Genomic DNA, 17,082 nt, shown 5'->3' with positions numbered 1-17,082 from the left:
AAATCTATATTGCATTAGTCTGTTTTAACTGCCATTTCAACTGTGCACTTGACTGAGCAGTGAAGGAGACAAACTTAAGAGACTGCAAGTGTATGAGGACCTGTGAAAAACACAGGTAAAGCAGCTCTGGAAGGCAGGAAGTCACAGAACAGCGTTATAGCAAAGACTACCTACAACTACTTTCCTGCTGTTACCCTCTTGGAGTTAATCAAATTAGAAAAATAGGCAAAGGTAAGTTTGCACATAGATTGTAATTAAAAAAATTTTTATGCAGTTTGGCATTAATGGCGTGTCCTTGTGGCTCTGCTGCACTTCAATATTCAAACCATTTGATAAATCTGTTAAAACAGTGTTTGTCTGTTTATTTGTAACTGGGTTTTTATCCTGCCACCTGACCCCATCACATTCAGCTGACACACACACACACACACACACACACACACATATATATGTGTGTGTACTTTTTTATAAACCAGAAGACATTTTCTGAGTCACAGGCCCTCAAAGTACCATCACCTTCTAACTTCTTACAAACAAAATACACATTTTCAGAGCTAAAAAACACGACTGAGATCAAAATTAGATTTTAAATCCAAAGTCCATTTTTTTCCAGCAGGATTTCTTCGTGACCAACATAAAAACTGCACCTAAACATCCATCTAAATCTTATGCTCTTCCTCCACCTTCTCAGATAAGTAACAAGGTTTGGTAAAAAAGAACAGAGAGAGGAAAAGAAGGAGGATGTTGTTTTGATAAATCTATACCGTATTAATCTCCTTTAACTGACATCTTCAACAAACAAATTAGTGGTGCAATGGATTCAGAGATGAGCTGGGCTGATAAAGCCACCATTTATCAATTAATCTAAGCCGGGGCAGGGAAAACTCATTAAGGAGGCCACTTTAGGAATTATGTTCTGCAGGTAAAGAGGCAGTTTGTGTGTGTGTGTGTGTGTGTGTGTGTGTGTGTGTGTGTGTGTGTGTGTGTATATATATATATATGAGGAGTGTGCGTGGTTTTTTTTTCTGGGGGGGGGATGTTAACGCAGCGGTTGCTTAACCCCGACACTACAGACTGCCATTGTCCAGCGCAGCGTGGGCTCCAGAGTGATGAGAGGGGTGATAGCAGAGCCAATTAAAATGAACATAATTACAAAGTCACCCCTTTGACTCCTGATCAGAATACACATGCATCAACACAGACAGAAAAGGAGGATGGGTGTGGTGGAGGAGGACTGACAGGAGCATCCGGAAAGAGAAAAAGTTTGGAGAAAGAATGGAACATTTAAGTGACTAAAAGGCAATAATACATCTGGGTGGTGCTTGAACACCTGACTTTAATCTCTACAGGCCCCTGATGGCTCCACCTTCAGCAATTTCTCATTTTTAGCATTTAATAGTTTATATGTTGAAATGCTAATTATTAGATCGCAGCTTAACATGACACGGTTCAGTAGACATGGAGATTCTGAGCAGCTTTATTCTTCTGAATGTCAGTAATCAATCCCACAATCGACCAATTAATGGACAGACATTTCTGCAACAACTAATTTGAAGAGTAAGCAGTCATTCCTTTTGCCCTCTCTGACTTTGTTTTTTTAAAAATGAAATACTGACTATAACTGTTACAGTCATAGTTTATAGTGTCAAGTAAATAGTTTATCAAGAATTGGGAAAACCATTAAATAAACAAACAAACCCTATTTTGCTAGGACAGGGTTAGAGTGAGGTTCATGGCTGGGTTGATCACAGATGATGATTGAGACCATAAAGGAGTTCAAATCTCTGTATATGAGGAACATTTCAGCCATAACTAACTGCAACTTTCTACTAACTCTCATAACATGGGGGGTCTTTACACAAAAAGACCGAACGAACATTTCAAAGGGTCCAAACTGTACCTGAAGGACTGGATTTATGCATCAACTCCTGCTGAGGTCAAAGGAGGTCTGTGAGAGCTCAAATACAAACTGAGAAGGATGCCACCAGGTGATGTGAGAGTTGAGCACTGGAAATGCCACTTAGTATTTCCTATAGCACATAAAAGCACACACCTGCATACTATAATAGGCCGAAAGAGGGGGGCTGGAGGGCTTTAGGAAGAGGCAATTAAAGCCTTATCATTTCTACACTCACTCTCTTTTCCTCAAACACAGACACAAGAGTGCACGTGTGTGCATGTACACACACTTGAACACACCCGCACAATTTGAAAGAGAAATCACTGACTAATTCATAAGATACTTCCAAGGTCTTTTTTAAATTAAGGAGAACGGTTGGTTTAATTCAATTAAAATGTAGGAAGGGCCACTTAAAGATGACGGGAAGAAGGTTCAGCTTCACTAAGTGAGTGCGGTTTTCAGGAATGTGCGGGGGGTCTCAGACCCTCTGGAGGTCCAAGGAGTTTTCAAGTGCATGGACTTCTATCTCCTCAGATGAAGCCCCCTTAAACCTCACCCCAAAACCCAGGATCCTTCAAGGTTTAGGCCCACACACACCTGGAGCACCAGGGCAGATTAAGACCAGATTAAGATAAAGTTACCCCTTCTTCGGCTGCTATGTCATTCAAACCCCTGGCCTCTACGGCCACTGGATAGAAGGACACACAAGACAAAAAGGTTTGGTTCCTACACGTGCACACATACGCACACACACATACACACACACACACAAAGGACTTTCTGGTCATCCTCATAAGCCCTATTAGTCTGCCATAGAGCCTCTCATAGCAGACATCAATCATGGAGGGATTAGTCAATTCCTTCTCTAAATGAGTGGCGAGGGAAACTTCCCTTCAACTCAAAAGCAGGTCTCCTTCTTTCAGAGATTACACAGCGATTTGTTTTCATTTTGTTCCATCTTCATCGTTTTCTGTTTGACTTGCTTTTCATTTCTCTCTCTCTTGCTCTGCGTCTCCCTCGTTCTCTCCTGCTTGCAGCTTGTGAGGTAATCCTTGGCAGATAAAACTAAGGAGGACTTACCAAAGGCAGATTACAAGCGGCGCTTTGCGGAAGGCCCTTTTACACCAGTCGGCGCGGGTATTGAAGAGAGTGAGCTCTTCGCAGTGCTTAACTTGTGAACTCGACATGCACCCAACAGAGGAAGAGGTGGAAAAATGATAGCCGCATTACAGTAACTGGATCAAAATATATCCCTCACAACACACACAAGACAGCACATTAATACACACAACAAACACACACACACACTTGTCACTTCATGGCTACCAGTGAGTAAAACTGAAATGGGAAGGGTGTGTAATATTAATATTTTTGTTTGTCTACTTGAAACGATTAAACGTGTAAATGCCTGGTGCCCTGTGAGACTTCAGGATTAAAACTGTGCCTCAAACATGGCTCGAACTGTTCACCACCACTGGATCTCATTTAATTGATGCAAAAATATTTAGTGATGATTTAAACAAACAGCCAAAAGTATACGTATTAAATATTTCCTTAAACTTCTGAGACCACAGACCGTCCAGAGGTTGGTATCGTCTTCTACCTTTCCACTAACTTGATGACAGCGATGCCCTGCATCTTGAAGCAACAACAGGAAGCCCGATGATTGGACCTACACCGAATGAGAGAAGAAACTGGGTCTCCTTTCTCCCACAAGATCCAATGACAGACCACTCAGAGACGGCAAAAAAAGTTTGGGGAGGGGTCCACGCTGAGAAAAGGTAGACACTGAAAGGTAATTATTTAGCCTTACTCCTCTCGAGGATTATTCTCCTAATATTACACAGCTTATGGAAAGGCCAGCGTGGCCAAAGGGAGCCACTGAGGCTTCAATGCTTTGGTCTCAGAGACGGACCGCAATGCCCATTTCCTTGCTCATAGCGATGCCAAGTTCTGAAATTTAAGAAACACAAAACACTCTCCTGATCTTTTACTTTTAACCCAGTGGTTCTCAAACTGTGCGGCATAGAGCCACTTCAGGTGGAGTGTGGACAACTCTTACCACAAGAGTTTAAGAGCTTTACATGTCAAAAAATGAACCTAGATGGAAGTGTGCTTTAAATGAACAAAAGTCAACAAGGCATTTAGTTTAACATTTAAGCTCCAACTATAACGAAGGAGGCTTTTAAATCTACAGTAGCTGCTTAAAAACATCGTACCCAGTCCACTTTCTTTATGTCCTCCATCTGAGTTTCTTTGTGTAAAGGTCTGCAAAACTTATCAGGGAAGATGAATTAACTTTGGGCTGGATGTAATGATAACAAGACGAGAGACCTTGCAACGGGCAAAGATCAGAAGACAAGAGATGACTGTCCTTGTCTCTTGGGCTCCCCTCTGTCCTCCAAAAACATCCCTCAGTCGTCACAGTAACCTCAGAAACACTCCACAGCACGGATGTGGTCCTCTCCTGCCGCGAACCTCGGTGAAAGCTAATTAAGAAATATCGCAGCCTTCTGCGAACTCAATTAAATAATGTTAATTTATTCTAATTTCAATTTGGAGGTAGTCTGAACAGGAGGAGGGGCTGTGAAAACATGTGGGAGAGGAAGGAGAGCTCTGGCCTCTTCCTTCGCCCCAGCACAGGAGCTCTCACAACCTGCAAAACTCTATTTAATTTGATCCCTTCGACTAATGTGGGTAATCACTGAAGCACTTCAAATGAAGGGGAGAAAGAAAACATTCCTCTAGTGTCTAATGTGAGTGTGCTTGTAACAAAAATTAATAAAGGGAAAAGTAGTAAAGATTTCATGTAAGATTATGCTTGAAATATTACTTGACATACAAAGAAATAGGTGATATTCACACAGTATACAGTAAAGGAACAGCTGGAAAAAAGCTTTTGAAAAGCTGTATTGACAGATAAACCACAAAGTTGAAAATTCCTTACTGTTTCCAAGATTCTTTGGCAAATATTAAGATAACACAGAACTTTTTCTTTCAAACTTCTGCCCACACGCATAATCCAACCTCCAACTTTTCTTTATATGAAAATAAGGCAAATAAGTCACGAAGCGGAAACTTGATGAAAATCCAAAGATCAGAGCATCTAAGTGTAGAGCGCTCTGACTACAGAATAGAGATGGAGATGAAACAAAAGGAGGAGCAGAGGATCACTGAGTTACAGCGAGGGAAAAGAGATGGACTGAATCAGACCAGACAGAGCTCACAGCCCGCCCAACAGGAACTCCCTCTGTTCATTTAAATTAATCCCACAGATGTTTTCATCCTTCCAGCTCCTTCACAGATGCTACACTTTAAACTTGACGCACTTCAGGATCTCTAGACGGGACAATGGAATCACATATTGGTATGGGAGCTGTGAAGCATCTAAAGCCCCTTTCAGACATGCTCTCCTTTCCATTATTTTCACGATATCTTAATGCGTCGGCTTCATGTGTCAAAGAACAAGACCGGTCACTTCTCTGTCAAACTCGCAACAGCCATCTAAGCATTCAGACCTAATGACAAGTGCATATAAACTTTCAACATGGTAAAAACCGGACTCATGTGCGGTCAACTTTACAACTGTGTATACATGACATGTTGGTCTTTCTGTCTGGACATCATAAGACATCCTGGATGAAGTTTCAGTTACGACACAGTATAGACGATAAAATGATCTGCTGTCATTTAAGATGCCCATGGTTTTGGCCACAATCAAGCTATTATAATGTAGTCTGAATCTGGCATCAATAACAATGGTGGAGAGAGCCAAACACTGACAAGTGTAGCTACATTTCAAGTACTTTCTTTCTACAAGCCTTATTCACCGATTCCTAGAAGCGCTTTTTAAGCTAAAATTCACACATTAACACTTTGATAGGAGCATTAAGGTTTCAGTATCTTGCCCAGCAATACTTCAGCATGCAGACTAGAGGAGCCTGGCGTCAAACCATTGACCTTCTCATTGACAGATGTCCCACTGTATCTCCTGAGCCACCGCTGCCAAGGTATGACCTACCTTCACATTTCCTCAAACACAAACATCACCCGAAGTAAGGCACCTTTAATTAATCATTGAGGCAAAGACCTCCTTTTTCAATTATGTTTAAAAATGATTAATACATACTCAAAGTCCTAATATATTGTTCAGAAAGGTGCTATCTGCATATCCTCCTCAGTATATAGCAGGGTTTTGTTGGGACCTACTGTCCACCAGTCATCATGAGCAACAAAACAAAAGCTTCTGAAACCTCTGTAGACGCTGCATTTACATCTGAATCTACATAAGAACTTGAGTTAGTGCCAGCCCATGTGTTTCACTGGCAAAAATCCAGAGCACCGAGCTCATATTATTCTTAACGTAAATCCAATCAATATGTGTAATACCTGTGTATAGAATAAGTGGGCGCACACCATATGTCATGTAGATGTCCTGATTTTCCACAGGCTGGCACTGAAGTGGCTGGTTTTAATGCAATGACAAGGAGGATGAAACTGCATCCAAGAAAACATTTAATCCTAAATCTGTTGGAGTGAATGCAAACATCTTTCTCCATGACTGTAGTTGTCTTGTATTTTCTTGTTAGAACTCTTGCTTGGTTTTTAAAGGTTTATGAAATATCTTCACCGAAGCATTGCTCGAGGCGCTGACCCTTAAACTCGTTTTCTATTTGTTGAGTGACCATCCATTTAAACCTTGTTCCTCTGCTGCAGCAAATAAATGTGTTAAATGTAATGGTGAAACGAGACAAGCTAATCTCTTTCGGTTACCAAAGACAAGATTTCATTTAAAAAGAAGAAAAAAAGACAAACTCATTCTAACCCTTCAGGGCAGGTTTGTAAATGTAGAACTGAATATGGTGGCTTTCTGGATATCAATTTCTATTCACATTGTGAGATTAAACTGAATTCTCTGTGTGTGTTTATCTCAGCCCTACATACAATTTGCCCACATTGGTAAAATAAATATGAATGAAGAGTAGACGCCTTATATGGGAGAGGTGGGGGTTAGCTGTGTTTTGAGGGAAGGTTATAACTGCCCGAGTACATATGCACAGAACTGAGCCTTGGGCACACTGGAAACTATAAGAACAGATACATGCATACATTTACACTCTGTGCACGTTCCTAGCGTTATGATGTGTTGGTTTCGTCGTGGCCTCTCATAGTGGGGATGTCTCCTCTTAATCCTCCCTGACTTCATACATTCAAAGGTCATCTCACAGCCCATGTGTAGGCTGTGGTGTGTACCATGGTGCTGGGTGTGAATAAGAGGGAAAAAAAACCCTATTCACACTAGCTGTATATGTCAACAAACCCTGTAGGCCTATCCTTGTTTACTGTGAACATCCCATCTCTCTCGCGCTCTCCCTCTCCACAATTCCCTGGAAATGTTCCCTCTCTTTTCTGCTGTCTTATAACCCTTCACTATCCTCAGCATATTCTTCATTTCACCCCTCCTCTTCAGTCACAATTCATTCTCTACACCCCACCTTGCCCCCTCCACACCAAGCTCCAGAGGCAGGGGCATCTCTTGGCGAAGTGTGGCCCACCACAGGCCACTGGCTTTGGGTAATTAAAGTGGTTTAGGCCCCCTCACCCATGGTCACAGGCAACTGCAGCTGGGTGATAAAGGCACTGTGCCATAATTACATGGACGGCCAGCATCACCGCCCAGCTACACTAAAACAGTCAGCTAGCCAGCTGCATGGGGAGGAGGGACCTGTGTGTGTCTATGTGTGTGTATGACTAACTGTACTGTGTTTGCGTGTATGTGTGTGCATGGGCACAGGGGGTCAACACCCCCTTGTGATCGCTCTGCTGTAGTTAAGCCCCCTGTGTTTAAGCCCTACACAGGCTCATTGAGCCCCTACACACACACACACACACACACACACACAATTTTAACCCCCACTCATCCCCACACCCCCAGCCAATCATTCCCCACCAGTGGTCTGACTCCTGCCGTGAGTGTGTGTGACCATCAGCCATTTAATTAGACCCAGCCATGATTTACCTAATTTAAATAAATAAATAAACATATGAAAACACCCCAATAAACAAATACCTATATTCAAATGAGGAGCTGGGGAGTTTCATGAGCATAAAGAATGGTGCAGGAGATGAGACTGTGCAGGCGGAAAAAAAGCTAATGTAAGGACCACTGGATGTGGACACACTACCGCAAACACACACATACACACACAACACACTCAAAATGCTTCAACTCACTCACTTATAATAAAACATACTGCACGGACGAGAGTGTATGACAGGAAGTAGACATGAGCTGAGATCTGTTGAATTTTGGGGTTCAAGCTCAGAGATTTGAATTAAATGTAATTAAATGAACTTAAGAGTCTGCGAAGCCGACAAGTAGTTGATGAGATCAAAGTTAAAATCAAAATCTTAAATTGTTTTATTCTAAAAGGTATATTTCTCAAAATAGAAAGTAATGATTCTTCATTAAGCACCAGATACACTGCAGACACAACCACAGTGCATTTCTTTCTGTATTTTTCACTTGCATCACATGGGGATAAATCACGTTTTTTACATTCCAGTAAGGACTGCGTACCTTGGGGGAAGAGGAGGCCAGCTCTCTCCCTATCATTGCTGCCACTGGGCTGGGCCCGACGGGCTGGGCTCTCTCCCCATCAGGGCCAGATGTGGGTTTGTGGGGTGGTAAACTGGGGCCGAGCCCAGGGCTGGTGCCCGGGGGTGGGGGAGCCCTCCTCTTCTGGCTGCTGGCCACATCAGGTGAGGGGCCACCAGCATCCTGCTGCACAGGACTCGATGTCCTTGGCTCGTAGAATGGGTTGGATCTGGAAAAAAAAAGGGAAAAGAGAGATTGATGTAATTTATCCATCGAATTTGTAAAAAGAATGAGCTGTAAAACAGTATTTCACAAGGCTGGAGCTTATTCAGAACAGCAGAGCTACACTATTTTTGATAATCCTACAGAACTGATTTAAAATATTCATAGTATATTTAGATACTCCTGATCTTAAAAATAAATTAAAAAAGCTAAACCAACAGACACACAGTATTCTTCAACGAGGAGAACTGGGGATACTGGAGGCTGGAGATTTTTTCCTGTTAAAAGGGGATTTCTTCCTCCCCACTGTTGCTTACATGGCATACTGTGATCTTGGGATTTTTTCTCTATTATTGCAAGATCTTTACCTTGCAACATAAAGTGCCTTGGGGTCGTTGTTGTGTTGTTGTGAATTGGCACTATATAAATAAATCTGAATTGAATTGGAAAAAAAGCACTGATAATGGCCACACTAACTGTTCAGCCACATTTAGAGCAGATATAAAATCTTCCTATTCTCATTTTTAAATACAAGTTTATAAATATTTTCTTTTTTGTTTTCTTGTCCATTTTTGAATTTTAATATGTTAGTGACTTTATCTCGTGTTTTCTCATGTTTTTAATGTGCTCTTCTCCCTATGAAGCCCTTTAACCTCCTAGGACCTGCCGTCCACATATGTGGACATCAAATTTTGGGTTATTTAGACCAAAATACTCAATTTTGCCATATCCACTGACGAGGACATTATACTGCTACTGTTCTATCAAAATTTTAAACGAGAATCCTCATATGTGGCTCTCATTCTTCTTAAAAACAAAAATAAGGTAAAAAAAATAAATAAATCTGGTAATTCTTTGTTTTTACATTCATCGGTCCCCAATATGCCCAAATATCAAAGAGAAATTAAAAATGCATGTCGTGGAAGAGTTCGGGTCTTAGGAGGTTAAACCTTTACATGTGATTCAGGGCTATACAATAAAACTAAATTTCCCGACTTACAGCAGCAACACAAGCATAAAAGGCTCCAAAATGCCAGTAAAGTTAACATAAACCATCTCAAAGACAGACATATAAGCTATCTAAGATATAAAACCTAATTTTTTATCTTGTAAAATGAGGTTGTCGAACACAAGAAAATATTAGAAAATATGCATATATTTTGCCTAATCATTAAACATTTTGTTTATAATGACCTATAATAACCATTAGGACCTTTTAAAGACATCCTAGGATCTAACTATAAATTCATTAATAGGGAAACAAAGGTATGGTGCAGCACAATGAACAGCACACAGAAAGTGGTAAGTTAATAGAAGATGCAGGTGCACTGAGGTCAGGACTGTGTGACCTCATATCCTCACTACCCGAGGTGGACTACTGACAGACAGGCCAGAGCACGACTACATTACACACACGCACAAGCACGCACCAAAACACACACGCATACACATACCACAGTGTTATCAATACACAGGCATGCTGGTGGCAATGAAAGCAGGGGCACGGCCTTAAGACATTCACTCAACATGCAACAAGCAGTCCTAAACAAACAAGAGAATTGGATGGAGGAGGAGGAGGGGGTGAGAGGAAAAACTGATTGACTGGGTATCTGTGAAAGAGAAGGTTGGAGGTACTCAGTGTCTTACTGCAAAGTGATAGAAGGGGGGAAAAAAGGAGGGAAGTGAAGAAAAGAAAAGGAGGCAGGTCTATAGAGAAGCTCTAACAGACCATCGCTGGCTAAAAGACATGTGAAAGGGCTGCAGTCAAAACACTGCGCTGCCCTCTTGAACTTTCTATTCTGCAGTGAGCTGCTCCTGATGTAAGAGACAGAGAAAAAGAAACACACCAGTCAATTCCTGTCTGTCTTTGGACAGCTGAGAGGAGTGAAACATACGCCTGTCTGTGTGACGGCTTCGCTCAGTGGCAAAAAAGGGTTTACATTGACAATTTGGGCACGGCTGCTCTTGTGGAGATGGTCACACACTATTGGTGAAACGGTTCACTGATGGGAACACTTCAGAAGGATCCCCACATCAGTGTGAAGCTAAGATTCAACCCCTAAAGGTTGGCAACCTTTACTATCACAAGATAAAGTCTATATTGAGCTTTTAGAGAAGGTGACACAGCCTATTAAGTATAAAATAGCCTAACATTTCAGTAAAAACTGAGATTCACACATACACAACAAGCTACCTTTTTATGCTGCGTTCAATGACAAAAAATTTTCTTGTTCATTTATTTAATTTCAGAAAGTTCCACTGAGATTAAATATTTATAAGTAAGGGTTGCACAACACAGCCACCAAACTTAACTAAAATGAAAAATTTTAAAAATGCAGCATATACCAAAAAAAGTAAACAAATAACCAAAAAAACGCCTCCATTGACACATTCATCATATCTTTAAATTCAACAACAGATAGAAGCATCTTTATATTTTCTTCTTTACAAAGTAGCTGACAGCACTGATGAACCGAAATGATGCGGAACAGGAACAAGGAAGAGGGAATGGGAGGGTGGGGGCGGGGAGCATGTAAAGGAGCTCCAAGGTGAAATAAAAATGAGCAGAGTCTACGAGGAAGTGAAGGAGAAAGAGGGAAAGTATGGGGCAACAAGTTGATGGGAGGGAGAGGATGGGGAGGACGGGTGGAAGACTGAAGAGGGAGACAAGGTTAAAGAATGCAGTGAAACAACAGGGCCCTTGTTCCTGTTGAAAGAGCTGCCTCGTCACTTTGCCCTGTTTGGAAGGGGGGAGCTGTGCCTACAAGTGCTCCTCGAGAAGGAGGGGGAGCTGCAGGACTCGGGCTGCCAGCAGTAATCGAGAACGTAACAGAGCGCTTTAAGTATCGCTACTTATGAAGAAAAGTGCAATTCCTCCAATGGCCACTTGAAGCTAGTGATCTGAAACCCTTAAATCTACATGCTTTCTATTTGCCACCAGGGGGCGACTCTTATGATTGCACAACGATTTCCAGTGGTGTAAAAGTCTATGGGAAAATGGCCCTATAGTCACTTTTTCAGCACAGTAGACACTTTCCCAGTCAGTTTATAAGCTCAATCATTGGTCTCGAGTCAATAAAACAATAAAACATGACACTTTAAAAAAAGAAAAATAGCACAGGATAAGGTGCATGCTCTTTACTTAACAGCATGTTCACGCCTCATAATTCAAAGTTACTGTTTCATCAAACGCAAAAAAAGGAGACCATTTTCATTTGTTATAGGACTGTAAATACACAGAGGAAACAATTGTCCAATGAATAACAAAATCTTACTTGTCGAGCTCCTCCTCGTTGTGAGAAGTGTCCGCGTACAGGTACTTGCTCATGTCAACGGGCCGGACACCTTTCCTCTGCCTGGGTTTGGGAGGTTCTAAATCCGGCTGAGGGTCTGTGTCCTGGTCAGGCTCATCAAAGGGATTCCCCGGACATGCTTGTGTCTCTGGCTCATCTGGCTCGTTGAACGGATTTGAAGAGTCGTGGTCATAAAAGGAACTGTTGTCAGCCCGCTGCCGTAGGACCGGCTGGGCAGGGGGCTCTGACAGAGGACGGAAAGCATTGACAGCATGTACAAATCATGTTACTCCTAGACTTGACATGAGCTTTGGTAGCTTGTGATCTCAGTATGTTGGAGAGATAGACAGCAGAGAGAAACAAAATAAATGTGCCTTAACCTCCTAAGACTGGAACTCTTTCATGGCATGCATTTTTATTTCTCTTTGCTATTTGGGCTGATTGGGACCTGATGAATGTAAAAACTAATTATTATCTTTTTACCTGATGTAGTTTCTGAGAAGAGGATATTAGGTACAGTAAAATTTAGTATTGTGGTCTAGACAACCCAAAATGTGATGTCCACACATGTGGATGCCAGCTCCTAGAAAGTTAACTGCCTATTTGACTTTTCATAAATTGTGTGGATTTAGTTTATTGCAACATTTTAAGGATCCAGCTCCCCTGTGTGGGCTCCTGGGTGGTGCCTGCACATATGCTTCATGCTGCCTTCACTGCCAACATAAGACAACCAAATCCTACACACAGCCACTATTGAATTAAAACAGCAACTGCATCGTCCCCAAAATAAGTAAACCTTTGTTGAAGATGATAAGGACATTAAAGGACACATGTACATACGTAAAAATATGCACTTGAGAAAGTAAAATGAAGATCAGATCAAAGACATCTTAAGTAAGCAAATAGGCAGCAAAGGTGTGCTTTTATGTGTGCGAGAGCGTGACACTCAAAAACAAATACCTGTCCACTCAGGTGGTCAGACAAAAATATTGGTTTAGGTGTCTGACTGAAAGCATTGAAGCCTGATACAGTTGCAGAGGATTATACACATTCATGGTATCTGCACATCAGAACCTTAAAGCCACACTGCTCATCATCCCAAAGACTTTTCCCAAAGCAACACCAAGAAGATCGCAACCAAAGCCAGGCACGTTTTACAAGTTTTTACAATTATTATATATTAAAATGAAGTTGAGTGTATTTTCTTCAGAAGCTGGCAGCGCTGCACATACCTTCCTCATCAGGATCGTCAAATGGGTTGAGATGGTTGGGATGAAGGTCGACATCGGGCTCATCAAAAGGATTGTTGTTCATGGCGGGAGCCGTATCCTGATCCTCGTCTTCCAGGAAGTTCAGCTTGTTAATCAGCTCTGTTGCCAAAGAGTTCAATAAAAAGTCATTTTAAATTAAACTACAGAGTCAAAACAGCTACACAACAAAATGCAATGAACAAACAGCCACAAAGCCAAATGCACCAAAATCTGCACTTCGGAGTGAACCATTCAGTCTTGGATAAGAAATCCCGCTTGCTGGGGAGCACTGCCTAAACTCCTTTGTTCCTCAACCATTTCATCCTTCTTCAGAGCATATACAACAGTGGCATTCTGGGAAATTTTGTGTGGTATGGAGGGTTACTGTGGGAGACTGTGGCGAAAGCATGGTGTTGCTATGGAGTTCCCAGCTGGAGGGGGTACTTGTGTATTTTATCTTCACTATACTCACTGTAGTTCAATCGCATGCTGCCAGGGTGTGGGTCAGTTTGAAAAGAGTGTAAATGTGGCTGAGGTAGATGCCAAGAAATGTTGCTGAGAAACATGAAAATCTGAACAAGTACAAAGAAAAACTGTGAGCTACGTGTCCTGGGTCTATATGTAGTGTGGCTATGTGAAGTGGTGATGGCTGATAAGAGGAACAGCACTTGACTCACAACATTCATGGCCAATTTTAGGCCATGACAAGTGCACATGTCCAAGAGTGTGTTTAAATCTGTGAGAGGGTTTGTGACTACTCCTATCCAGACAGAAGAATGTTGGAAGACCCCAAATAAACTCAGAAAACCTTGAGAGTACAAAGCTATGTTTGTTGTATATTACTGTTTCCAGTTGAACCAGTGACTGGAGCTATTTGCCCAGAGGAGAAAGGGAAAGCTTTTGCATAAAGCCGTTATTTATGCGATTTTTAATAAGATGAAAAGGTTTTACAACTGTGCCCTTGCAAAAAAGAAAAAGAAAACACTTTATTTAAATTTAGCCAAGGTGTGAAACATCACTGGTGGTATGACCCAGGGGCCACTGAACCTGACTTAGAAGTGCAAAAGGAGACGAGCATGTAAAGCTCGTCTCCTAAAGGGGAAAGCGGCCAAACTTAAATTAACTATAGGTTTTCTACTTTTATAGACAGATTGGTCGGACTTTTTAAAAAAATTTTTTTTATCTAGCTTAAGATTGCGTGAGAATATCAGAGGCTAAATATTCTCAATTTAAAATAAATATACTTAATTCTATTTTGAAAACACAAATATTGCTTTGACCTGAAAGAGGAAAAAAGGGGCTCTTTCTTTTCTTTTCTTTTTACCTGGTTTGGTTCACTACCAATTGCAGTAAAAGAGTGGGAAAGGTCACATTGTCAAATAATAGAAACAATAGGAACCAAAAGGATGAACACCAACTGATGTGTTCACAACACCACGTACTGCACGTCACCACATGATTGAAGATAAATCGTACCACACAACACGACTACAATACCAATGTCACGAAGGATCAAGGGATAAGGGAGGGTAGAGCCAAAGAGAGAGAGGAAGAGGGTGAGACAGAACATTATGGGAGGAAAAATAAAAAATAAATAAATAAATATGTAGATATAACACTGACACTGAGGGGTAGGAAGAGGCAACACAATGTTCACAAGACAATAAAAGAAGAATCGCGGGATGAAAAGGGGTGAAAGAAAGGTGAAAAAAGACCTTGGGAGGAAGCAGCAGGCTTAGCTGTTGCTTTGCGTGCTCGCTTGGGAACACCACCATCATCATCATCATCCCCATGTAAGCAGCTGAGGGCATTCAACTGGTTTACTATCTCTGCAAACGACAGGTCCATACAGGAAGGGAGGGAGGAAGAAAAGCAGTGAACAAGGCAAAAATAACACACACCATCCAGAATGTCCACACACATCCACACCGCACATTACACTGTGCAATAACTGAGTGCAGACTGTTGGTTTGGTTTATATTATCATCGGTTCTATCACTAACAAGTCTGCAAGTACATACAGATTAGTAAAGAGGAACACTAGTGTGAATGTGCATGCTTTAGTTAGTAACAGCGCTGCAATCAACCATTTAGCTGGTAAGGTCTACACTATAAAGTTCACAACTTTATAGTATTAACAGCCAAATGCAGTGTTTCCCACACCAACTTTACCTGGGCAGGCTACCTCAATCAAGTATATTTATGACTGCCTGTTAATGATAAATAGCTAGCTCGTCCTGTCTTGTGTTGCTCAAACTTTGCTGGGCAACTAGTTGTTTGCTACGTTTCATATCAGTAGCAATATCCAGGTCCAAACACTCCTTCAGTTCCCAAAAACAAACAAAGCTCTGGGACATTACTGATAGTTTAAAACAGTCCAGATTTGTCCTGATACTAAGCTTAATCTCAACGCCAGAATATTATCTGAAGGGTTAAAAGTTTTTTGGGGGGTCGGATCCAAAAACAATAATTGAAGCACTGCAGCACATTAAAAAGGACAGAGCCTCGTCCAAGGCTGGAGAAGCTTGGACCGGGAAAGAGCATCGTTATATCATCACCGAACAAGCAGACTGTGGTGTTCCCATAGACTCTCTGTAAAGTGTACACTTGGAGGTGGATATCATTCAGCCATTTCTACAGTCTCTTCTCCTGGGGTTAAACATGCTCTACCCTGTGTCTTAGACTCCAGCTGGTCTAAGTAAGAAAGTCTTTCTTTCTCACTGTAACCAGAGCTGGCAGCATATGGAGAACTGGTTCATGTACCAACATGTCAAACTCCTGAAGGCTCCAGAGCAGAACAACAACTGTCATCACTCACTGCCATCCAAGATGTGGAAGACGTTTATCCCCAGGAGTAGAGACTCACTATTGCTCAGTTATAAAATATTTGCAGAGGAAACCGTGTTCTGTGGGAAACACTGCATAAGCACTGCAGTGCTAAATGCATGCACAGAGCCAAAAGCTAAAAAGAAAAAAACTTTATATATCTACTTTAAAATAACATTTTAAAGTATCTGACATGCCTCCAGAGCTTCAGGTTCCAGATTGATAAATAAAGAGGTAATACTGAACAATGACTAACAACCCTATATAAACACACACACACACACACACACACAGAGGTTTATTGAGGTTTCATAATTTACATACAGCATATAAAAAGACAAAAGAGAACATGTGTTTTACAGCGTATGCATTGGTTAGCCTAGTGTTAGTATTGCTGGGGCTGCTTGCTGGCTTGCTCTGGAGGTACCATTCAGGCAAGAATATGACAGCAGCGAGTTTTGGCAGCCCGGCCCATCCTTTGATTCAGAGATGTGTGCTAGTGAAGCGTAGCTGTAGGCGCTCAATGCATATACATATAAATGAGATGAAGAGCATGAAAAAGAAAGGAGAGAAAAAATGAAGCTTAACATGAAGAGGTGGCGCTTTGAAAAGTTGGATTAAGCAAAGCAGGAAGCAGCGCGGCCCGTACATGCGACCGTAGAATGAATCATGTATGTAAGGAAGGAGCCAAGCCACCGTCAGTCTGCCAGTGCAACCAATACAAGACGAGGGGAATGAGGGGTAACAAGGATGTGGGAAAGTCAAAGCAACAGAAAACGCCCTGAAGCAGACAATACACGGCAAATAAAGCTCATGAATTTACAAACTCTCACTTTTGTATTTGTGGAAAAACACACACACACACACACACACACACACACACACACACACACACGTGCACAGAGAAGCATAAATTGGGGAAAACAAAGAAACTAAGAAGCAAAGTAAATGCCCCAAATGAAGCCTGGGTCCTGCGCTTATTCTTCAGAAAGT

General features: G+C 41.6%; 1 protein-coding gene across 4 annotated transcripts in view; it reads right to left on the bottom strand.

Moving 5' to 3' along the window:
- Nucleotides 1-17,082, bottom strand: part of ehbp1 (EH domain binding protein 1) — a 157,100-nt gene that overhangs the window by 84,850 nt on the left and 55,168 nt on the right. For 3 of the 4 annotated variants that reach the window (XM_035904844.2, XM_087850042.1, XM_087850040.1), the window contains 4 exons: nt 14,979-15,092; nt 13,246-13,383; nt 11,996-12,257; nt 8,481-8,727 (listed from right to left, as the gene is read on the bottom strand). In XM_035904844.2, the coding sequence (XP_035760737.2) occupies nt 8,481-8,727; nt 11,996-12,257; nt 13,246-13,383; nt 14,979-15,092 (761 nt within the window). The remainder of the gene's footprint in view (nt 1-8,480; nt 8,728-11,995; nt 12,258-13,245; nt 13,384-14,978; nt 15,093-17,082) is intronic. The other variant, XM_087850041.1, reaches the window with a different exon arrangement.

Source organism: Neolamprologus brichardi, chromosome 13 (assembly GCF_056152115.1).
Source record: "Neolamprologus brichardi isolate AB-2024 chromosome 13, ASM5615211v1, whole genome shotgun sequence".
Taxonomy (NCBI): Eukaryota; Metazoa; Chordata; class Actinopteri; order Cichliformes; family Cichlidae; genus Neolamprologus; species Neolamprologus brichardi.
This window is presented reverse-complemented; position numbering and strand designations above follow the sequence as displayed.